General features: G+C 35.1%; 1 protein-coding gene across 6 annotated transcripts in view; it reads left to right on the top strand.

The window, feature by feature from the left end:
* NEXN (nexilin F-actin binding protein) overlaps positions 1-25,808 on the top strand; it is a 51,690-nt gene that overhangs the window by 22,188 nt on the left and 3,694 nt on the right. For 3 of the 6 annotated variants that reach the window (XM_047085428.1, XM_047085425.1, XM_047085426.1), the window contains exons 2-10: positions 3,932-4,010; positions 5,482-5,560; positions 5,645-5,793; positions 11,361-11,402; positions 12,628-12,825; positions 12,939-13,115; positions 14,634-14,822; positions 18,456-18,653; positions 22,736-22,957. In XM_047085428.1, the coding sequence (XP_046941384.1) occupies positions 3,984-4,010; positions 5,482-5,560; positions 5,645-5,793; positions 11,361-11,402; positions 12,628-12,825; positions 12,939-13,115; positions 14,634-14,822; positions 18,456-18,653; positions 22,736-22,957 (1,281 nt within the window). In that variant the 5' untranslated portion in view covers positions 3,932-3,983. The remainder of the gene's footprint in view (positions 1-3,931; positions 4,011-5,481; positions 5,561-5,644; positions 5,794-11,360; positions 11,403-12,627; positions 12,826-12,938; positions 13,116-14,633; positions 14,823-18,455; positions 18,654-22,735; positions 22,958-25,808) is intronic. The other 3 variants (XM_047085429.1, XM_047085427.1, XM_047085430.1) reach the window with 3 other exon arrangements.

Genomic DNA, 25,808 nt, shown 5'->3' with positions numbered 1-25,808 from the left:
TCTCTCTCTCTCTCTCTCTTTCTTTCTCTGATACTCCCCCACTCACATTCTCTTTCTCTCAAACATAAATAAACATTTAAAAAAAAAGGAAAAATGATATCAGTTCTACATGAGATCTTACAGAAAATTAAGACAAAATAATTCCCAACTCATTCTATGAGAGCAGTATTATTAACAAAAGCAGATGTTACAAAAAAATAAAACTACACACCAATATCGTCCCATAAACATGGATGGAAAACTTCTTAACAAAATTTTATCAAATTGAATTTATCAGTGTGTTAAAAGGATAATGCATCATGACCAAATGCAGTTTCTCCTAGGAATGTAAAGTTGATTTAACATTTGAAAATAAATTAACGTAGCTTACTATAACGAAAATCAAACATAAGATTATCTCAATAGATACAGAAAAGACATTTTATTAAATCCAACATCTATTCCTAAAATTACTCTAGCACAATAAGAATAGAAAGGAACTTAATCTCATACAGGGCATCTAAGAAAAATCTGTAGCTAAAATCATTTAATGGTGAAAGACTAAACATTTTTCCCCTAAGGTCAGGAACAAGGCAAATATGTCTGCTCTCCCTACTTCTATTTGACTTTGTACTGAAGGTTCTATCCAGAACCTTCAGGCCAAAAAAAGAAATAAAAGACATACAGGTTATAAGGGAAAAAGTTGAAATGCGTTCATAGATGATATAGTCATCTATGTAGAAAATCAAATGGAATCTATAAAAACAACCCAATGGAACTAATAAGTTACTTTGGCCAGGTAGCAGGATAGAAGATGAGAATACAAAAATAAATTATATTTCTATATACCAGCAACAAATGATCAATTGAAATCTAAAAAATAACATCATTTACAATAGAATCAACAAATACAGAAGTATTTACAGATTTATATGTGAATACAAAGGACCTAGAATAGTCAAAACAAGTTTGAAAAGGAACAAAGTTGGGGTTACACTAATTTTTTCAAGGCTCATGATAAAGTACACTAATCAAGAATATGACACGGTGACTGGAGTTAAAAAAAAAAAATACTGTGGTATTGGCATCAGGAGAGAGAGACTGATGGAACAGAATGGAGGGTCCAGAAATAGACCCACCATAGTCAATTGATTTTTGACAAAAATGCAAAAGCATTTCATCAGAGAGATGTTTTTTTAAATAAGTGGTCCTGGAAAAATTGTTTATCTGCAAAAAAGTGAACTTTTGCCCATATACAAAGATCAACCCAAAATGGATAAAAGACCTAAATGCAAAACCTAAAACTATAAACCTCTTAGAAGTAAATATGGGATAAGTTCTTTGTGATTGTGCGTTAAGCCAGTACAACACCAAAAGCACACACTATAAAAGAAAAAGATGATAAAATAGATTTTATCAAAATGAAGTTTCTGCTCTTCAAAAGACATTGTTAGGAAAATGAAAAGACAAGCCGAAGACTGGGAGAATATCTTTTCAAATCATACATCTGATATAGGTCTTGTATCCAGAATATGTAAAGTACTTTCAAAAGTTAATGGAAAATAAATAACCCAGTAACAAAATGGGCAAAAGATTTGAACAGATACTTCTACCAAAGAATATTTGTAGGTAGAAAAGAAACATATGAAAAGATGTTCAATAGCATTAATTATTAGGGAAATGTAAATTAAAACCATAATGTGATGTCACTACACACCTTTAGAATGTCTAAAAGTTAGAAGACCCATACCAAGTGCTGGTGAGCCTATAGAGAAAAGTATAACTCTCATATACTGTTGGTGTGAAGACAAAATGGTACAATCACTTAGAAAACAGTTTATCAATTTCTTAAAAAGTTAAACATACATCTACCATAAGGTCTAGCCATACTTTATTTACTCAAAAAAGTATATGTTCATACAAAAGTTTACACATGAATATTCATAACAGCTTCATTGTAATAGTAACTGCAAACAGCCCAATGTCCAGCAACAAATGAATGGTGGTATATTCAACAAACTGTGGTATTCAACCAATTCAATAGATTGTGATATATTCATACAATGGAATAATATTTAGTACTAAAAAGGAATGAACTATTGATGATCCAACTATTGATGGATGAATCTCAAAATACGCTGGATAAAGGGGCCTGATAAAATGGTACATACTATCTGATTCCATTTATAGAAAATTGAATCTTTGGTGACCAAAAATATACCTGCCTGGGGATGTGGGTGGGAGAAGCAAGGAAAGGGGGGAGTTAAGATATCTGAGAAAACTTTTGGGGGTAATGTTTATATTATCTTGGTTGTGGTGATGGTGTCACAGGTACATACATATGTGAACTTATCAAACTGTGCACTTTAAAAAAATTTTTAAGTTTATTTTGAGAGAGACAGAGACAGCATGAGTGGGGGAAGGGCAGAGAGAGAGGGAGACAGAGAAGCCCAAGCTGGCTCTGTGCTGTCAGTGCAGAGTCTGATGTGGGGCTCAATCCCACAAACCATGAGATCATGGCCTGAGCCGAAACCAACTGACCCACCCAGGCACCCCCAAACTGTGCACTTTTTTTTTTTTTTAACGCTTATTTATTTTTGAGACAGGGAGAGACAGAGCATGAACGGGGGAGGGTCAGAGAGAGAGGGAGACACAGAATCTGAAACAGGCTCCAGGCTCTGAGGTGTCAGCACAGAGCCCGACGCGGGGCTCGAACTCACAGACCGCGAGATCAGGACCTGAGCCGAAGTCGGCCGCTTAACTGACTGAGCCACCCAGGCGCCCCTGCACTTTTTAAAAGCGTAGTTTTTTTGTATGTCAGTGATACCGTAGTAAAGCTATTAAAATTTTTTTTAAAGCCAATAGATAAAATTCTAAAAGTTACTCAAATAGTTCAGAAGTAGTCAGGGAAAGAGTAATAGAGGAAGAAAAAAAGGGGCGAACAAGAAACAAATAGTAAAATGGTAGTCTTAAGTCCATTTATAAAAATAATTACATTAAATATTAATGGACTAAACATTGCAATTAAAAGATATCATAATTGGGGCGCCTGGGTGGCCCAATCGGTTAAGCATCCAACTTTGGCTCAGATCTTGATCTCACTATTCGTGGGTTTGACCCTGGCGTTGGGCTCTGTGCTGACAGCTTGGAGCCTGGAGCCTGCTTCAGAGTCTGTGTCTCACTCTCTCTCTCTCTGCCCCTCCCCTGCTCTCTCTCAAAAATAAACATTAAAAAAAATTTTTTTTAAATCAGAATTGATTTTTCAAAACAAGGTCCAATTATATGCTGTGTCCAAGAGATGCAGTGTACATATAAAATAATAAGTTGAAAGTAAATAGCTAGAAAATTATATACATCATACAGACTAAACTTAAGAAAGTTGGTGCAGCTATTTTAATATCAGATAAGTTCAAGACAATGAGATAAAAAGGAAATTTCGTACTGATGAGTCAATTCAAAAAGATGTTATAATCATAATGCATATGCACTTAAGAGGTTGAAATTACACGAAAAAAATGACATAATTAAAGGAAGAATCCTTTATTAGACAATCCCACATACCTGAAGACTGATAGAATAACTGGGCCACCAAAAGAAAAAGACACAGAAGATCTCAATAACACGATAAACCACCTTGACCTAGTTGATACTTACAGAGTAATACACCCAGTAACTGTCAAACACAAATTCTTTGCAAGTACACTTGATACATTCACCAAGCTATTCTGGGCCATAAATTTACAAGGATCTTTTAATACCATGCACCTTGTACCTTCTTTTACCCTGAATCTTGGGCAAAGGAGCTGAAGGTTATCACAATTTATTACTGGCCTGGATTGTGTCAGTATTTTTTGAGGAGCAATTAACATGCTGTTTCTGTTTACAAAAATACATAGAATATGAAAAATTAAGTCATTAAAAATTCTTATACAATACTAATGTATTTTTTCAGGTGCAAAAATATACAAAGGTCCATAATCACCCTGAGACCACATAGAGCAAACATGAATGATATTTCCCAAAAGGCTGAGGTAAGTCTCAAACCTTAAAAAAAAAAAAAAAAAAAGGGTGGGGGAAAACAGGATTGACTGTAGAACTGCTTAAAGGGCAGTTGCTTTGTGGAAAGGTCATATCCAGACGTTCATAATGACATAGTGTCAAGATATAAAATGTAAGAGCTAAAATTCACAGGCCGGTCTTGGGCCCAGTATTTTCATTTGGATTCTAATCTTGGAAGCATAATTATTAAATCTGTAAATGATAGTGAAATGCAAGTGATGGCTAACATCTTGAATAGAATTTTAATACCTTGATAAATCTTAGAAGTTATTTTTTAGTATTAAAAAAAACCCACCCAGATTTGACATATACTCTTAGGAGAAAGCAATAAAATCACTCTCAGGTAAAGCTCCGTCCTAGCTACGGATTATTAGGGTTAGGTTACGGATTAGGATTAGAGATTCCAGGGGAATCTCTTTTGCCATCCTAGAGCTCAGCCTACTTGGAGTGATACAGCCTTTTTACACATTTTTAATGTTGGTTTACAGAAGTTCTAGATGGACAGTACAGCAGTAGTAACAGCATACAAATCACTGCTTTGTACAAAGAACCTGGAGCACATGGGTACTAAAGGGCTGCCCTTCAGTTTTACTTCTATTTGATATGGAAACAAGCAAGAGCGTTGACATATGAATGAGGCTATAAACTTTAAAGCCTGAACTTTTGCTTTATTTTCACCTTCACCTAATTTATTGAAACGAGTCCTGGTGTCTTTTAAGTAAGAGATGTAAAATCTGAATCTTTAATAATGGTGTGGGAAAATAAAGTACAGGTTGTTTTAAATTAGAATCCAGTATTCAGTTTTTATATTTTGCTAGCCTTCGCACCTACAAAGTGGAACTCCTTTATATTAATGAAGTTTTTACTCTGTTTTCTGTAATTTCATTTTTCATAATTAGACTTTAGAAAGTAATCAGATTCTGATTGTACAAATATTTCAAACTCATTTGTTTTCTGTTTCAGTATTTCTTATATTGCTTATGCTGATCTATCTTTACCTGATTTCTTCCTATCTTATTTTTTTTATAACTTTCTTCTCTTTATTTTCTTCTAACGAAGATTCTGCTTTCTTCATCTAAACCTGTCCCAAAAACCTATGTGCCAAAACTTGGCAAGGGTGATGTAAAGGATAAGTTTGAAGCCATGCAGAGAGCCAGGGAAGAAAGAAATCAAAGGAGATCTAGAGATGAAAAGCAAAGAAGAAAAGAACAATATATTAGAGAGAGAGAATGGAACAGGAGAAAGCAGGAGGTTATTTTATTTTATTTTATTCTTGTGCAAAATTCATTTTCATCTTTTTAATTTATGCTTTATTCACATTAACCATATTTTATATTAAATATAACTAAAATAATTTTCTGTATTTGTCAGTTAATTTCAAACTTTGCATATAATATAGTCTAAATTTTTGACATGCTCCTATTAATTTATTTAACCATTTAGATTAAAGAAATGCTTGCTTCTGATGATGAGGAAGAGGCATCTTCTAAAGTAGAAAAGGCTTATGTCCCAAAGCTAACAGGTAAGAAACTTGAGGGGTAAATTGCAAATAAAATTGCAAAAACAGAAACGTAGCAAATATCAAACATGTTTTGTATATTCTTAGGAACTGTTAAAGGTAGATTTGCTGAAATGGAGAAACAAAGACAAGAAGAACAAAGAAAGAGGACAGAGGAGGAACGAAGACGCAGAATTGAGCAGGATATGTTAGAGAAGAGGAAGATACAACGTGAATTAGCAAAAAGGGCTGAGCAGGTATACACTAAATATTAAATTGGTATTTCTTCAGAAACTAATGGTACAAAATAAAACAATCAGTACATTGCCTAATTAAAATATTTTAATATAACAAACTTATTAAATAGCAGCTAACTTGAAAACAAGATCTTAAACACAAATATTTAATATCAGATAAATATATCACATGCCTAGAAGGATTGAGGGCAGAATATACTTACCTTAAGGTTGAATGCTAGGATAACTTTTGTTATGCACCAACTTGTCATTTAGTCCATATTCCTTACACTGTCCACATTTCTTGTTTTTCCTGACATGTTAGAGGATTTTACAAAGATATAAGGCAGTGTCACATAAACTATCTACAGTATGCTGGTCTTTCAGTAGCAATCAATAAATAGTTGTTGGTTATTATTACACACTAAGGCATAATTAGGATATCTTCCTACCCAAGAATTTGAAACAAATCACATTTTATTTAATAATGGTATTATTAGCTAGCTTATTAACTTTTTTTTTTTTAAGTTGGGGATGGTAGTAGAAGAGGGGAGAAATGTGTGACAGCCATTTCTTTCATATAGCCATTACTGATGCCCATAGCCACAGGGGACAAATTAGAGGGGAGAAAAAAAATTGTTACTATGATCTTATATAGACTCTTAATGAATTTAGAATTCCCACATATTTTAGCTCAGAGCATGAGAACTTAGAGGCTAGTAAGTATTTTTAAAATACTCAAGAATATGATCTAATTTCCAGAAAAAGCTAATGTCTCAAAGTGATTAATGATTATAATGACATAGAAACTTGATCAATAGTCATACTTTTATTAAGAATTGATCAGCTCACAAAAATTAATGCACTGATACTTGTTTTACATTATAAATTATGCCTAGTCATAGACTTGATGACCGTTATATTGTTTATGAACTTAACCTAGTCTACATTATAAGATCAAAAGAGATGATCGTGTATTGAGTTTAATGAGATGGCATTTATCTTAGAGTTGTTAATAATATTATATGAGTTAATAAATGCAAAGCACTTAGAACAGTGCCTGGTACACGTAAGTAGACTATAAATGTTTTCACCTAAGTGTCATGAAACCATTTTAGCTCCTCTTTCTTCTCTCATCAATATGTTAACAAATATATTAACATAGTCTTCATAAGTACAAAACTATTTTTATTGTGAAATTGTACTTGGCTCTTTTTTGTCTACTCTTTAAGTGCTTTAAATCTGTTTGCTATGCTCCTTCCAGTTTCCTACCTTTCTAAAAAGAAAAATGACAAAGAAGGCAAAGCATATGCCATGTTTGCATGTCAAAAAAATGTATTTACCCAGACTTTGCAAATAGACACTTCTGTGGCACAAATAACCACTTGTATAGTGGCAAATGATGACATAATGCCAGATGAATTATAGAAAAGAATTGGAATTTCCTATATTTTATTACTTTGTACATCTTTATCTAAAGAAAGGATGGTATGTACTTTACCTCTGACATCTCCAGTCATCAAAGATGAGAATTCATTTTGCAGTGTAAGTTCACCCAGGAATATAAATATAAGTGAGTATTATAGATTATGCATTGTCAAATATAAAATATGTCAGTATATGTAGTTATATTTACAATATAAATTATAAAATATGGTAATAAAATATGTAATTAAAATATATGGTATTTGGCAGCAAGTACTGTACATGGGTTTAGTCTACTTATGTTAAGTCTTATCAACTTTTTCAAAAAAGCATTGATTACTCACTAGACTTTAAGACCCACTACAACCGCAAGAACTGAATATACAGTGGTTTCTCAAAGAAAAATGATGTGTATGTTGAAGGAGGTGTGTTTGAATATGATGAAGACATGGGATACTCAGAGAGGGAGACAAAGTATCATGAAAAAGAACCACTTCTTTTAGTAACTCCAGAAACTACATGGCAGGGTGCCATAGAATCCTGATTAATGAAAATTTTGATCCATTACATTATTTGAGAATACGTAGGTAGAGCAAAATAAACTATTAATAGTAATTTTATCTTTCAAATATGGAAAGTCCAATTTTAAAAATTAAGTACATTTTCTGCTCAAATCTAATAAAAGTGAATCTGTCTTTGAATATAAGAAGTATGACATAGGTAATCAAGAAAAATTTGTTTTTGTCTTTTAGTAGGCTCCACACTCAGTGTGGAGCCCAATACAGGGCTTGAACTAACAACTTTGAGATCAAAACCTGATCTGAGATCGAGTCAGATGCTTAACCAACTGAGCCTCCCAGGTGCCCCAAGAAAAGTCTTAATGTTGGGGCACCTGGCTGGCTCAGTTGGTGGAGCATGAGACTCTTGATCTTGAGGTCGTGAGTTCAAGGCCCTCTTTGGGGGTAGAGTTTACTAAGGAAAAAAAGTCTTAATGTTAATTTGAAAAATCCACTTCTACAAGTCCATATTCAAGACTGCTTTAGAAGGGATTCTTGAGTCAGGAGAACTACCAAATTCTAGGATCTTATGATGAATTAAAAATGAGTATACTTTGTATACTGGATGTTAGAACCAAAGACCAGTAAAATTTGGGGGAGAATCTTAAAAAAATTTTTTTTCTTTGTTTTGAGAGAGAGAGGGACAGCACACACACAGGGGAGGGGCAGATAAAGAGGGGCAGAGGATCTGAAGTGGGCTTTGTGCTGACAGCAGAGAGCCCTATGTGAGGCTTGAACTCATGACCTGAGCCGAAGTCAGATGCTTAACTGACTGAGCCACCCAGGTACCCCTTAATTTAGTATAATCTGGTTATCTTTGAGGATATCCTGATGGGCAAGGTTAACATCTATCAATTTAGAAAAAGAGAAATTGTTGATAGGGGACTGTGATGTTGAAAATAAAGGGAGTGGTGCCTGGGTGGCTCAGGCGGTTAAGTGTCTGACTCTTGGTTTTTGGCTCAGGTTATGATCTCATGGTTCATGAGTTTGAGCCCTGCATCCAGCTCTGTGCTGATGGTGCAGAGCCTACTTGGGATCCTCTCTCTCTGCCCCTCTTCTACTTGTGCTCTCTCTCTCGCGCGCGCGCTCTCACTCTCAAAAAAATAAGTAAATAAAACTTAAAAAAAAAAAAAAGGAAAAGAAAAGAAAGGGGAGAAAAGAAAGTTGCTTTGGGAAGGAGCAAAAGGAGTTTCCTTTTCATAATCAAAAGAAATAGTTGGGAAGCAGCTCTTCAATGGTAGCTTCTGACAGCAAACACTATAACAAAACTGCATATCTCAGTTCTCTGTGAATGTACTGACACCATGGCCATTTAGACAAATTCATCTTTTCCTTTGCTGAAACCCAATGGAAAAAAAATCCTGTCTCCTGTTAAAGTTTTGGTAATGGCTTAAAATGAGCAAAGAAGAAAGCATACAAAAACAAAACAAAAGCCACTCCAAATATAATTTATTATTTTACCATAAGCTAATAAAAATCTGAGAAGGTTCTAGTAAAAGAAATTTGGGGTTAAGAAATTTAGAATTTGGGGCACCTTGGGTGGCTCGGTTGGTTAAGGGTCTGACTCTTGATTTCGGCTCAGGTCATGATCTAATGTTTTGTGGGTTCCAGCCCCGTGTTGGGCTCTGTGCTGATGGTGTGGAGCCTGCTTGGGATTCTCTCTCTCCCTCTCTCAAAATAAATAAGCTTAAAAAAAAATTAGAATTTACCTTCCCTGTACTCTCAATGTCTAGTTTCTTACCATATCTCTTAGAACTTTTTATTGAGAGACAAATGTGATTTGTGAAGGAATTGTTAGCCTTCCTTTGAAGGGAAATAGTTTTTTAAGTTTGTTTATTTTTAAGTAATCTCTACACCCAGTGTGGGGCTCAAACTCATGACCCTGAGATCAAGAGTCACATGCTCTTCCAAAAGAGCCAGCCAGGCACCCCTGAAGGGAAAGAAATTTGTAATTATTATATATATATATGTATATACATATATATATAAACATATTTATAAATATATATAAATATATATATTATTATTATTATTATAAGTTTTTCTTAGATGGGTGCCTGGGTGACTCAGTCGGTTGAGCTTCCGACTGTGGCTTAGGTCATGATCTCATGGTTCGTGGGTTAGAGCTCTGCATTGGGCTCTGTGCTGACAGCTCAGAACCTGGAGTCTGCTTTGGATTCTGTGTCTCCCTCTCTCTCTGCCCCTCCCCTACTTGTGCTCTGTCTCTGTCTCTCTCAAAAATAAATAAACATTAAAAACAATTTTTTTAATAAAATAAATTTTTTTCTTAGCTAATGTTTTTAAAAAGCAGGATTTTTTTCATCATTCAATAAAACTTTCACCATTTACACAGTAAGTCCCAAAGCATAGTAAGTCACAGCAAGTAAGTTTGCAAAACAAATTATTCCAAGCAAAACTTAATACAAATATTAAAATATAAAATAGATATGTTATTATATAAAATAGATATTTATTTATATAAAATAATTTATATAAAATATAAAAATATAAAATATATTTATATAAAATTTTATTTATATAAAATAATTTATATAAAATATTTATATGAAATAGATAAATTATTTCTTTGGAATTTATTTTTCAAAAAATTTGGTATCTTAATAAAATGTATTAATTCTCCTGTGACAGAGAATATAGAAAAGGGAAATGGAATGATGAATAGGGTCTTAGCCAGAATTCTCTTAGACTGTATAAGGAACAAACTACTTCTAGACTCTTTCACTGATGTTAAAAATAATAAATGTTAAATAATGTTAAATGTTAAATGTTAAAAAATGTTAAATAATGTTAAAAATTAACATTAAAAAATGTTAATAAAATCTGAATGTTTACTTTCTAACTTCTCTCATTTTACCATTCCTTATGTTTCCTTTTCCTGACATCTCAAACATTGCATTATTTAAATCACCTGTCTTCCTTTTCATTTCTCAATCTGTTACATACATTAGCCTGCTCCTCAAGCTAACCTAATGGTGTTTCTTACGAGTAAAGCCAAATTGAGAACCCCTTCTATTGAATGAGGGTCTTTCCTTCCTAGATGTGGTCAAAATATAAACAATAATATCTACCAGAATTCTCCCTTCTAAACTAGCCATGTGAAAGCTGGTGTACTGCACTGTATTATTGTATCAGTTATATTCTGCCATGTATTTATATTGTAAAATATTGTCATAATTATTTGATTACCAATGATAGGTTTGGCTAGGGCAGAGACATAGAATGAAGAAATGTTTCTGTATCTCAGTTTAAGTTACTAATTTAATTAATAATTGCTGCTTGTAAGCTTACAGACAGGTCATAACAGTTTGGTCCATTCACATTACAGAATTACAAAGGTAGGCTTTATCTTAATTTTTCTTAATATACAATTCCCCATATACTGATTTTGATGTCAAAATATAAAAATGAATATAAGGTTTAATCTCCACATAAAAGGACTAATTTGCAGCAAAATAAAAATATTTTAAAAATTATGCATTTGAAAATTTACTATAAGTCACAACTAAATTACTTTTCAATTGTATGTTTAAAAACAAAAAGCAGAAATTCAATGTAATGTAATGATATGAAATTCTCATTCAATAGATTGAGGACATAAACAATACGGGAACTGAATCAGCATCAGAGGTAAATGGACATTTCCTTTAATGAAACATTCACCTAAAATTATCTGACTCACAAATAGTCTTTTAAAAAATTAAAAGCATTTCTATTCTTATTTCTATAGCAACAACAAAAGGACAAACATATTTTACAAAGCAAGATCATACTTTTTCACTTTCTCAAATATTATAGCTTAGTGTCTTAAAAGTATGTTTTTGCTTTCATGGTTAGAGACACAACTCTCAGCTTGAAATACTCTGCCAAGACTTTGTATTTCTTGAACTGTTAATAATAGTTGAGACTGTTGAAAGGTAACATTTTCAAAAAGCAGGGTTTTTTTCATCATTTGTCTTCTTTCCTCAGAGTTCCTGATAGTTTTTATTATCACATACTAGTAGAAAGTACAGTATATAGCACCATGAAGTAATGTTCCACAACCACAGAAATTTTAGTTAATCCCTTTTTATCTAACAGAGAAAGTTAAACATCAGTCAATTTGATGGTGTGCCTAAAACTACAGCCACATAAAGTGGAAGCAGTTCTGTTTTAGCGGCATGTGTTGCATATTATAACTCACTTTATTTTTGAAAAAAGTTCAGAGAGATGTAACAATAGATTATGTAATGGAACTAATTAAAATGAATTTGAAAAACAACAAATTTAAAAATATTTTACTAAGACCAAATGCCAATGAGTTTTGTCTATAAGTATTTTATACTTATTTTGTCTATAAGTATTTTGTCTGTAAGTGTTTTATAAAAACAATATAATATTGTTTTCCCTCACAAAATATTAGTTAAGTATTTTAAAACTTGCACGGAGAAAAAATCATATGGAAAGACTTTCTGTGTGTGTTTAAACTGAATCTATCCACCATCAAATTGATGTAGAGTATACTCACATGCACATTACCTTTTGTGGAACTAGTGCACGGACAGTTAAATTCAGATAATGTCATGCAGTTTTATCCAAACAGCTGTATTAACATCACCTTCTAGGAAAGAAGATGCTCCTTGAACCTTCTCATCCATGGATTTCAAAGATTAACTCAATGTGCAGAGAAAAAGCTATTGAATAGAAATCTGTAAAAAAAAAAAAAAGTATATATAGATATAGATACATATATAAATTTTTGTTCTTCATAACATTGATGGCCATGTAACAAAATTCACCAATAATGGAGGTAAATCCTGTGAAACCTAAATTTTGGTTAGGAAGAAACATGCTAATTATCTATTTTATAAATTAGGAAGGAGATGATTCACTACTTGTAACAGTGGTACCTGTCAGATCACACAAAACTTCTGGAAAGATAAGAAAGAATTTCGAGGATCTAGAAAAAGAACGAGAAGAAAAAGAAAGGGTCAAGTATGAAGAAGATAAAAGAATAAGATATGAAGAACAACGGCGATCTCTCAAGGAAGCAAAGTGTCTTTCCTTGGTCATGGTAATTAATTAATTTATTAATTTATTTATTTATTGGAACAAATCAAAGCAGCTAAGTTGGTTAGCACCATTTCCTTTTATAATTAACAGTTGTGTTTTCACAATGTTTCTTAGGATGATGAACTAGAAAGTGAGGCAAGAAAAGACTCCATTTCTCCTGGAAAATTGAAACTAACTTTTGAAGAATTGGAAAGACAAAGACAAGAAAACCGAAGGAAGCAAGCTGAAGAGGAAGCACGACAACGTTTAGAAGAAGAGAAGCGTGCTTTTGAAGAAGCAAGGCGGCAAATGGTAAAACATATATGTAACACACACACACACACACACACACACACACATTTTTCAAGATTTTTCATATTTAAAACATTTTTTTCAATATATGAAGTTTATTGTCAAATTAGTTTCCATACAACACCCAGTGCTCATCCCAAAAGCTGCCCTCCTCAATACCCATCACCCACCCTCCCCTCCCTCCCACCCCCCATCAACCCTCAGTTTGTCCTCAGTTTTTTTTTATTTTTATTTTTTATTTTTTTTTTTTAAATTTTTTTTTTCAACATTTATTTATTTTTGGGACAGAGAGAGACAGAGCATGAACGGGGGAGGGGCAGAGAGAGAGGGAGACACAGAATCGGAAACAGGCTCCAGGCTCCGAGCCATCAGCCCAGAGCCTGACGCGGGGCTCGAACTCCCGGACCGCGAGATCGTGACCTGGCTGAAGTCGGACGCTTAACCGACTGCGCCACCCAGGCGCCCCAAGTTTGTCCTCAGTTTTTAAGAGTCTCTTATGCTTTGGCTCTCTCCCACTCTAACCTCTTTTTTTTTTTCTCTTCCCCTCCCCCATGGGTTTCTGTTAAGTTTCTCAGGATCCACATAAGAGTGAACACATATGGTATCTGTCTTTCTCTGTATGGCTTATTTCACTTAGCATCACACTCTCCAGTTCCATCCATGTTGCTACAAAGGGCCATATTTCATTCTTTCTCATTGCCACGTAGTACTCCATTGTGTATATAAACCACAATTTCTTTATCCGTTCGTCAGTTGATGGACATTTAGGCCCTTACCATAATTTGGCTATTGTTGAGAGTGCTGCTATAAACATTGGGGTACAAGTGCCCCTATGCATCAGTACTCCTGTATCCCTTGGGTAAATTCCTAGCAGTGCTATTGCTGGGTCATAGGGTAGGTCTATTTTTAATTTTTTGAGGAACCTCCACACTGAAGATTTTATTTTTAAGTAATCTCTACTTGAACCCACAACCCTGAGATCAAGAGTAGCATGCTCCACCAACTGAGCCAGCCAGGTACCCCTATAACATATTTTTTTTACATATAATGACATTATATATATATATATATATATATATATATATATATATATAATGATTATAACATATAAATTATGTATAATAGTTATATAATAAATTTGAGGAAATTCCAGATAAAGATGTACCTTGAACCTCAGTAAGTACATACACATACACATTTTCTGTTTTGTCCTGGGAGAGTTAATATTTAACAGAACTTTTAAATGACCCCTTAACTTTTTTCACACTCCACTTATCTATTTAAAAATTTGACTTTCTTGGGAACTTTTATTTAACTTGAGTACATCTTTGCCTGGAATTTCCTCAAATTTGAATATTTTATCATAAAAGACAATATAAAGGAAGGGAATTTTTGGTCAAATATATTAAGGGTAAGGAAATGTTCATGTGTGAGGTGGCTGATTCTGTCCCTTTTGAGGTCATTCATTCCTGTCTTTGATGAATCTCAGTTCTTACTAGTGAGTTGTTTCTTGGTTAGGTAAATGAAGAGGAGGAAAACCAAGACACAGAAAAAATTTTAAAAGGGTACCGCCCTGGTAAACTCAAACTCAGCTTTGAAGAAATAGAAAGACAAAGGAGAGAAGATGAAAAAAAGAAAGCAGAAGAAGAAGCCAGAAGGAGAATAGAGGAAGAAAAGAAGGCATTTGCTGAAGCAAGGAGAAGCATGGTAAGACAGAATGTAATTGGGAGAATGCCATTAGGATTCAGCTTTTTAAGCGTATGTTAAGACAGGGTGCCTAGCTGCCTCTAGTAGCACATGCAACTCTTGATCTCAGGATTGTGAGTTCAAGCCCCATGTTGGGTGTAGAGATTACTTAGAAAATTTTTTAAAAATTAAAAAAAAAATTTAAAGAGTATGTTAAGAGAAATAATTAAACTTTGGGGAATACTCTATTATTTCAGGAAAGTTTCAAAAGTAGGGATAGCAAATAAGTTTTTAAAGTCTCCTGTGGCATAAAACCAGTCAGTTAAAGGTGTTTGCTTCAATGTAATGTTGAGAAGGTTCTGATTAAATTGCTATGCCTGGCATAGATGATTGAATATTGTCTTCCTTCTCTGGGAAGGTATGTTTTCCAGAAGTAAGTATCTAAGCAGGGAGCTTCCTACCCTCACCCTTTCTTCTATTCTCTCCATTCTTCTTTCCTTTCCCACATTTCCTCTTTCCCTCCCTCCTTCCTTTCCTTCTTTTGTTTCACTTTCCATTCCATCCAGTATATATTAAATGGTCAAAGCCATTTAATCACAATTATTTAACTCTCCAAAATACTCACCCATCACTTCTGGATATTGCTACCAAACTTAATTCTGTCACAGAGTTACAGAATTTTAATGTTTGTAAAATGTACAGTTATCTGACAAACTTTATTTTCAAGCAAGCTGATGTGAATGCTGCATCCCCTTCTTGAAACATTTTTGAAAATTTTATTTTTAAGTAACCTCCACAACCAATATGGGGCTGACACTCACAACCCTAAGATCAAGAGTCATACAGCCCACCGACTGAGCCAGGCAGATGCGCCAAACCATTTTTTTAAGTAGGCTCTACACCCAATATGGGGCTTGACTGAACTCATAACCCTGTGATCAAGAGTTATAGGCTCTACCGACTGAGCCAGCCAGGCACCCCTGACCCTTCTTGAAACATTTTAATTGGCTTCAATGATATGACCTGGTTTTCTTACTATGTCTAAGGGAGCTTCAGGCACATATATCCATCCACGTTTTTATTTGGCATCATCACCAATCCAGATGCTCAAATCAGAAAGTTGGGAGCCTTAAACACTTCCAACCTTCTCATTCATGCCTCACATCCAATCATTCATTAAGTTTTATTCATTCTATCTTCTAAATCACTCTAAAAATCTATCAATTTTCCCCTCATTTCTACTATAGTTATCCTTTTCTAGGGCCACCTATCTCCTCCCAGGTCAATTATCTCTAGCCTCAGACTAACTCCTGTTTAACTTGTTTTCTTGCCTATAATCCATTCTTCCTTGTAAAGCCAAGAGTGATCTTCTCTCTCTTTTCAAGTAAATTTTATTGTGTTACTGTTTTGCTTAAAAATTTTCCCTTTCTGGGGCATCTGGGTGGCTCAGTTGGTAGAGTATCTGACTCTCGATCTCAGGGTTGTGAGTTCAAGCCCCACATTGGATGTAGTGCCTACTTAAAAAAAAAAAGGAAAAGAAAAAGAAAGGAGTGCCTGGGTGGCTCAGTTGGTTAAGCATTCAGCCTCAGCTCAGGATATGATCTTGTGGTCCGTGAGTTTGAGCCCCGCATCAGGCTCTGTGCTGACAGCTCAGAGCCTTGAGCCTCTTCAGATTCTGTGTCTCCCTCTCTCCCTCTGCCCCTCCCCAACTCAAGTTCTATCCCTCTCTCAAAAAATAAATAAACATTAAAAAAAGAAAAAAAATTTCTGCTTCCCTTAAGCAAAAATCTAAATTAAAAAAAAATCTAAAAAATTTTAAAACAAGTTTCTTTATAATATTGCCCTGGTGTATTCTTCCAGCTTCATTTCTTGATTCTTCATCTTTTTTCCAGACATACTAAATTTCTCCCAATTTCTTCAAAATACTGTGCTCTTGTCCATCTCTGGACCTTCATTAATGCTAAATGAAACATGTCCCTCTTTCCTTTCCCTATGCTCTAATTCTTTTTCATATATTCTGTTTCCTTTGGGAAGCCTTTCCTGAGAATACAAGTTCCAAAGACATGTTCCTTCTGTACATTCTTACAGCATTTAGTACTTCCCTGGCATAGCACTAAAGCTGTATTGTTGTTGCTTACAGCTGCCTTTCTCACTCATGAGGCTGAGACTGTTCATCTGGCATGTGGCACAATGCATTCTAGTGTAACAAATTGCCTATAAATGTTTGCGGAATATATTAAAACTTTTTTTAAAAATTAATTTTTTTATTTGTTAAGTAAACTCTACCCCCAACATGGGGCTTGAACTGACAACCCCAAGACCAAGAGTTTCATGCTGTACTGACAGAGTCAGTCAGGTGCCCCTTAAAACTATCTTATATGTATTACAAGGTAATCCTTGATTCACAAATGATTTCTACACAGAAACCCTATAAACCTTGTGAAGGCACTTAATTTTTTGGAGAATAAACAGGTTCAGAAGTGATAGACAAGAAGTAGTTGTAAAGATCAGGAGATCTAGTCCCAGGGTCAGATTTTTAGGCTGAAACTGCCAGGATTCACTAGTGGAAAAAGTGCAGGGAAAGAAAACTGCATTAAACCCAAACTCTAGTTTCCTAGAGATATTTCTGTATCAGGAAAGGAAAAACGAATTCCTTTATTTATGTTGTTTTCTTATCCAGGGCCATATTTTAATTTTGTATTATAGCTCAGTTAATAGTAAAAATTTGGGGCAATCTTTGGATTGCAAAGTTTCTATTTGCAATTTAGGGATTGCCTTTATTACAGGGAATGCTAATGTAAATGCTAATGTAAATGTTAATTTACAGGGAATAAAACTGCCATTGGGAGCTTACCATTGGGTGTCAGGCATACTGCTAAGTGTTTCCAAATTTTGATTCTCCTGACAACTGTATGAAAAGTCATCACAAATGGGGAAACTCAGAGGCTAGGTAACTTGCCCAAGGTCACAAATAAATGGCAATTAGACATGTAACTCATGAAATTACAAAAAGTCTAAATCATTATTTATAATTTTATTAGACTTTTGAAGTTTTGAATACCACCTTTGCCACTTAATATTTGTGTTGACTTTGGACAAGTTACTTTTCACTGCCTCAGTTTCCTCATCCATATAAAGTGCTTAGAATTTTACATGGCAGCTCTGAGTAAGTATTAACTATTATTATTAGCATTAAATACAATAAAATTACAGCATTAAGAGTGATTTTTACCTGATTATGAAGGAATCCTGATGGGTTATTTAATTCATTCAGACAAAACCATGATTTAGCTGCGAAATGCTCATTTTAATCACCAAAATGGAAATTCATTTTACTTCACGTAGAAAGTGTTCTCAGTATTATAAAATCTTAATGTCTAATTCGAATTACTCATAATACAAAGTCAAAGGATTTGTGTTTGTTGCAATGGAGAACAGATGGTCACCGTTTCCTCTGTAGCCACAAAAACACCTTAAATTTTCTAGTATTTTTTACCTTGTTTATTGTTTTATACTTTTGAAGAGATTTTGGTCTTCAAATTTTTAGTTCAGGGTGAAACCTTTTTACTCAAGTAATCAGTTTCTACAAAAAAAAATTCCCCTTTTTAGTATGTGTAATTTTGGAAAGAGTAATAAGAGACTTATTTTAAATAGGTAGTAGATGATGACTTCCCAGAGATGTATAAAACAATTTCTCAAGAATCTCTTACACCGGGAAAACTGGAAATTAATTTTGAAGAATTATTAAAACAAAAAATGGAAGAAGAAAAACGACGAACGGAGGAAGAAAGGAAGCATAAGCTAGAGATGGAAAAACAGGAATTTGAACAACTGAGACAAGAAATGGGAGAGGTGAGATTTTAGGAAATATCCATTTTTTTTTCTTCCAAATGTTTATAAATGTGGAAATATCCATTTTTTTCTTCCAAATGTTTATTAATGTAAGTATTTTACATATAGTATCTTACAATAACTTTCTGAGTATTATTATTCACATAAAGGACACTCAGCATACTATGAGGCGCTTGGTACAAGTTTCAGCACAGTTATGTGCGCTTTCTAGCCTGATAGAACTCTGTTTCTTCCTTACTAATTTAAATCACTTATGATGCAGGGCACCTGGGGGGCTCAGTCAAGCATCAAGCTCCAGCTCAGGTCATGATCTCATGGTTTGTGGGTTTGGTTCTTGGATTTGAGCCCCATGTTGGGATCCTCTGTCCCCCCCTCTCTCTGCCCCTCCCCTGCTTGTGCTCTCTCAAAAATGGATAAACATTAAAAAAATAATAAAACAAATGATTGTAAGTGATTACCTTAAGTAAATATTTCTTCCTAAATACCTCACAATTGTGCGGTCACATTATGATTGAGAATTGTTTCCTAAAGTGTTTAATATACTCATTTATGCTTATTTTTCTTGAAACAAACAGAATTAAACTGATTAGTCAAAATAAAATTACAAGAGTACCATGGATACTAGAACATCAGTGTGGCAAGTTTTTGAATAATTTTATTTTACTAAATTAGAAGATAGGACTTTGATGTTAAATATTTTAGTATGATTTCTCTAGTACTGAAATGAATTAAAGATATATACAAATATATATGTATATAAATACAGGACTGTACAGGGCCAGCTTCATGGGCAGGCAACTTGTGCCGTCACAGGGCCCTATATGCTCAAATAGGCCATGCATAAGATTTAATGCTCTAAGGTTGCCAATCTTGATTTTTATTTATTAAAAAAAATTTTTTTTAAGTTTTATTTAAGCAATGTCTACACCCAACATGGGGCTTGAACTCATGACCCCAAGATCAAGAGTAACATGCTTTTCTGACTGAGCCAGCTAGGCACCTGGCCAATCTTGATTTTTAATTAAAAAATTTAATTAAAATAAAATCTAAAAATTAAAATTTTAATAATCTTGTCTTTGAATTTGTGTGTAAGTGAAAGCTGACTGGACAGTGGAGTATGTGCTAGAGTTTCAGAGCTTTGGCTCACTCAAACCTTCTTCTGTCCCCTGCCTCCCTATGGTGCATTCTCAGAAGCCCTTTTTCTACCTCCTGGTGCTCTAAGGCCCTGCCTAACCTTTTCCTTCCCACAGCTGCCACCCTGCATCTGGATGGCCAGTTGTGTAGGCAGAAGAGGGGAGGGAAAAAGAGGGGGCCAGCATTCCACTGTCACCCTCGGCTTCTGATGAGGAAGCTCCTGGCAGCAGCATGAGGAGAATTGGGGATGAACATGACTTGGGGTGAGATGAACAGTGGCTGTCCCAGACTAAGACTGGCAATGACACGGCATGTTTGGTGGGCAACTTGATGGGGACTTCTTGCCAGCTTGTGACCTATGCAGACGTTGCAGTCTCTTAGAAGTTACCTTCTTTGTTATGGGTTAAGACAATGGGCCTGTGGGGTTATTTACTTCCTTGCCCTAGCCAATCAAGAGACTATAAATACTATATAAACATACAGGTAATAATAAAGTATCATGAATATGCTGTAGAAAAATATTCCAAGGTCTAGCCTTAAAATATTTTACTTTATAATTTTTTTAATGTGTATTTATTTTTGAGAGACAGAGAGACATAAACAGAGCATGAGCAGGGGAGGGGCAGAAAGAGAGGGAGACACAGAATCTGAAGCAGGCTCCAGGTTCTGAATGATCCTTACAGGGCCTGATGCAGGGCTGGAACTCCCAAACTGCAAGATCACGCATGACCTGAGCTGAAGTTGGACGCTTAACCGACTGAGCCACCCAGGAACCCCTTGCCTTAAAGTTTTTTAAATGTAATAGCATTTATTTTATAAAGGAAGCTGAAGATGAATCATTTAGGAAAACTTGTAAATTATATTTTAGTACACTGAGATGGATTCTAATTAACATAAGGCAGTATGTAACTGACATTTTGGTGCTACTGAGTGACTTACCCTACTACGTCTGAGTGTTTCCAAGCGAGTAGCACACCAGTTCCACGATCATCTGCACTGCAGCTAATTAGTTCATTTGACCAGAATGACTTGGGAACCACTGTAATATGAGGTATATCACAAATTTGTTAGGTTTCTGGTATTTTAGGAGTTGTCAGTTTGGACCATCAGAGACTAAAACGTGGAGGGTAGTATAACGGAATAAATTTTCTCTTTCATCCCTTTGGTTGAACCAAGAAATTAAGCCTCACGTCACATCATCCACTGTGATCCCATCCTTCCCCTCCTTCATTTTCCTTCCCTACTACCCCTGCTCCACACCTAGGACTTTAGGTCTTCTCCAGGAAAAGTATATCAGGAATAACTGCAATCTTTTAAACCACTTCATACAGTGAGATTAGGGTTTAGTGTAAGAAGTATACAAAGAACTAGGAATAAATTGTGAAAAGCCAAGGGAAACTTGAGGAAAAAGTATTTAAGATAAAATGCTCTAAAGAGGGGTGCCTGGGTGGCTCAGTCAGTTGAGCATCCGACTTCAGCCCAGGTCATGATCTCGCAGTCCATGGGTTCGAGCCCCACATCAGGCTCTGTGCTGACAGCTTGGAGCCCGGAGCCTGTTTCAGATTCTTTGTCTCCCTCTCTGACCCTCCCCTGTTCATGCTCTGTCTCTGTCTCAAAAATAAATAAACATTAAAAAAAAATAAAAAAAAAATGCTCTAAAGAATTGGGAGCCCAATTTTGGTTTGACTCCTTTTCTTTCATGGCAGAATATAAAATAGAGTAAAAGTGATATGTATCAAAATGTAGGGATTTGGCCAGACTGTATTTTAGAAAGGCTTCGTTCACTTAAGTTGAGTATTAAGTGATATTTAACTTTATTAGACTATCATCAAAAAAAAGACAGGAGGAATTTTCGGATACTCTGGCTCTATACAGAGATGAAAAAATCATGTCTAGTGGGTTAAGTGACCAGGAAAAGGCCATACAGTATCAAAGTCAGAACTAGAACTTAGATCTTACCCCCAGTCATGTTCTTTTAATTACAGTTCTTCATCTTCTCCTAAGCAAAAATTTTCCTATAGTTCCTAGTAAAAGTTAATCCTGATATGCATATTCTAGTTATAATAGAGTTATGATGGAATGTTAAATGATGTTTTGAGCCGTAATGAAATATTATCATTATTATGTTTTTGGAGAGGGAAGGCACAAATGAGCAAGGGGCAGAGAGAGAGAGACAGACAGACAGAGAGAGAAGCAGGGCTCATTGAAGCAAATCTCCTGTTTTTACCTAAAGCGGGGCTCATGCTCACCTGAAGTGGGGCTTAAGGTCACCTGATGTGGGACTTGAACACATGAACCATGAGATCATGACCCAAGCTGAAGTCAGATGCTTAACAACTGAGCCATCCAGGCGCCCATAATGAAATATTTTAAATGTTATCTAAAGTCTTAAATTTGAAGCATTACATTTTTTTAAGTTTATTTTGAGAGAGAATCCCATGCATGCTCTGTGCTGTCAGTGCAGAGCCCGACATGGGGCTTAAACTCACAAACTGTGACCATGACCTGAGCTGAAATCAAGAGTCTGATGAGTTTAACCGACTGAGCCACCCAGATGCCCATATGCATTACTTTTAATCAGTAAATTTAGGCATTGTGTTTATGGAGGAGGTTATTTAAACTTTATTTTTGGCTTCAAATAAGAAATTAACACTTTTTGGGAGTGCCTAGGTGCCTCAGTTGGTTGAGCATCCAACTCAATTTTGGCTCCAGTCATGATCTCATGGTTCCTGAGTTTGAGCCCTGTGTTGGGCTCTGCACTGACAGCACAGAACCTGCTTGGGATCCTCTCTCTCCCTCTCTTTCTGCCCCTCTCTTCGCACACATACTCTCTCAACATTATAAACACTAAAAAAACAAACAAATAAACAAAAGAAAAGAACGCTTTTTGGATGTTTTATTGTACAAACTAATTCTCTGGTATTTAATATATAAAAATTTTTTTGAAGGAAGAGGAAGAACATGAAACCTTTGAACTGAGTAGGGAATATGAAGAATTAATAAAATTGAAAAGAAGTGGCTCTATTCAAGCTAAAAATTTAAAAAGCAAGTTTGAAAAAATTGGACAACTGTCTGAAAAAGAAATCCAGAAAAAGATAGAAGAAGAACGAGCAAAAAGGAGAGCAATTGACCTTGAAATTAAAGAGCGAGAAGCAGAAAACTTTCATGAGGTATATACTATTTTGTATTTAACAGTCATGGTATAAATGTAACATGGACTTTGAATAAGTTTTGGTACTTACAATTAACCATAGATGTATACAATATTATCTGGGAACTAAGTAGCAAAAGCATATTAAGATCTCAAGAGACTTTGAAAGTTTCAATTTCCTCACTCTAGCATTGTTCAAAATGGCTGTTATCAGAATTAAAGCCGCTTATTGTGAACATCAGGTAGGTCACTCCGGAAATAACAGTTTAAATGTATTTACTGGCAGAAGTTTTAGTTTGAATCAGTAGAACCAGTGTACATATAACTTAAAAGAAATTCTAGATATTTACTTTCGTATTTAAAGATGAGACAAATAAAGGCTAATGATCTCAAAGTCATGCCAATAATTCAGTGGCAGAGCCTAAATTAGAATTGAGATGACATGAATTAGAAGTACCTCCATATGTTAAAAAATTGGCAATTACTAAATAACCTGTAATGTTCCTTCCAGCTTAAGATCTAGTTCCATGACTATGAGTACTGCTTTAAGTAGGATCTGGAAATTTTTTTTCTGCCAGAATTGCCATTTTATAATACTTAACAGCATTTATGTTCTTCTAACAATGAATTTCCATTAAATATTCAATAAGGTAGGTGTGGGAAGTTGGGAGGGTCTTCAGGGGAGACTGTGAATTAAAAGAATGAAAAAATTATGTGCAAATTCTTTGCACTGTAAGCAATTCATTATTATTAAAGCAAACAGTATAGGAACATCAAAGATGAAGATGCAAACGCAGGCAAGATGGTCATGGAAGGTCTTAGATGTTAAGGAACTTTGTTTTATTGTTCATTGAAGGAATCTTTAAAACATGGAGATATTACCAAATAGGCATCTTTATACCTAGATCATAGTGAAACTAAAGATGGTTTTAGATTCATGCATTAAAAAATTATTTGAATGGCTATTATGTTCCAGGAACTGTTCTGGATACTGGGAGTACACTGAATAAACCTGCAGTCCTTGCTCAGTAGTGTTTAGAATCTAACAGGTAGGGAGGATGGAAAACAATTACTGAGTAGTAAGTAAGAGCTATGGAAATTAACAAAGTAGGATACTACTTTTTGTACAGGGTGGTCAGAGGCCTGATGAGGAACTTGAACTAGAAGTCAAATAGAGAAAATAGATAAATGTGTAGGATATGAAACTTGAGAAGACTCGGGGATGGTGGTAGAGATGAGGAAAGAATGAACTGAAGTGGGTATACACGAACAAAAGTAATATGGGAATAGAGTTTGGAAGGAAATCATAAACTATTTTAGACAAATGGAGATGCTGTGGAACATCAGGTATTCATCAGTGAAGCTGATTTGCATTTGAACTCTGTGCGATGCACACTAAACCTTAAGGTTTACTGTCACTGCTAGAAGCAAATGCTATTGCTAACATCTATGCTGGGCCTGGTGTTCAGTCTTGGGTTCATGTAAGTGAATATAATATGCCCTCAAAAAGTTCAGCCTAATGAGATGTATGAAAATAATTATAACTTAAGTGCTAAAATAGGAGTTGTATATTTAATGTTGTAGGGTCAAATAGGATGGACTCAGTATTCCTAGAAGTTTCACAGGGCTGAGAAAATGGCATTTAAGCAAAGTGTGAAGGTTAACTAGAACTTGCAGTTAAAGAGGGGAAACATTCCAGATTGGAGACGGGAGTCCGTTTACAGCCTTTACATAAAGGTTGTGAAAATGTGTCTGGGGAATGGAAAATTTGTTCAAAGGCATGGTTCATAGAATAATGGGTAATAGAATAAAGTTGTAAAAGTAGTGGCTAGTTGGTACTGGGTCTTTTTAACCTTGCAGGGACTATGATTTGGGAACAATGTTAGTAATCATTTTAGGACAGAATAATAAAAAGCTTCTGTTTTTAAAGAAATCTGGTATCAGAGAAAATGAAGAAGAAGAAAGGAATAGGGCATTAAGTTGGGATCCAGGGATAAAAATGGACCCAACTTTTTTTTTTTTTTTCAACGCTTTTTATTTATTTTTGGGACAGAGAGAGACAGAGCATGAACGGGGGAGGGGCAGAGAGAGAGGGAGACACAGAATCGGAAACAGGCTCCAGGCTCCGAGCCATCAGCCCAGAGCCTGACGCGGGGCTCGAACTCACGGACCGCGAGATCGTGACCTGGCTGAGTCGGACGCTTAACCGACTGCGCCACCCAGGCGCCCCAAAAATGGACCCAACTTTTAACCAAACTGGGTAACAGGCTGTTTATGGGCAGGTGGTTACTGAGAAGCCCAGCCCAACATTAAGATTACCAGAGAAACTAACTAGATGATACTACAGAGAATTCAGTCTGGAGATGGTAGGATGAATAGTTTTGGACACATGAAGTTTGAACTATATTGGGATAAGATAAAAGCAGTCTGAAACATAGGTACTGAGTTCAGGCAAGAGACTGGAATTATATAGATTGTAACTATCATAAATAGTATTTAAACATATCAGAGTAAAGCTATATTTAAAGGGTTAATAGTTGGAAGGTGAATAGTAAAACTGGAGAACACCAACATTTAATAGTTGGCCACAAGAGCAGTTTTTACAGAAATGTATCATGGAAGCTAAAGTTCAGTCAGCATGCACTTGCTCACCTTATTGTTAAAGGTAGTGAAACCTCAGAGCAGTCATACCTAGTCCTGCAAGATATTTAGGGAAGATTAAAAATGAGATAGATGTTTTATTGCTATTACTGGCTCTTCTGTATGAAAGGACAGATTAGGACTTGTCTGATTTCCTGGAATCCCTGAGGATATCCTCACTGATTGTGAAGGATGCTGACATCCTTCCTATCTTTTCTCTCTAGATTAAG

The sequence above is a fragment of the Lynx rufus genome, unplaced genomic scaffold (assembly GCF_022079265.1).
Source record: "Lynx rufus isolate CCGP_SWC_20201006 ecotype Redwood Valley unplaced genomic scaffold, mLynRuf1.p SCAF_2, whole genome shotgun sequence".
In the NCBI taxonomy this organism is placed as follows: Eukaryota; Metazoa; Chordata; class Mammalia; order Carnivora; family Felidae; genus Lynx; species Lynx rufus.
Note: the sequence above shows the minus strand (reverse complement) of the source record. Positions and strands in the feature narration are given on the sequence as shown.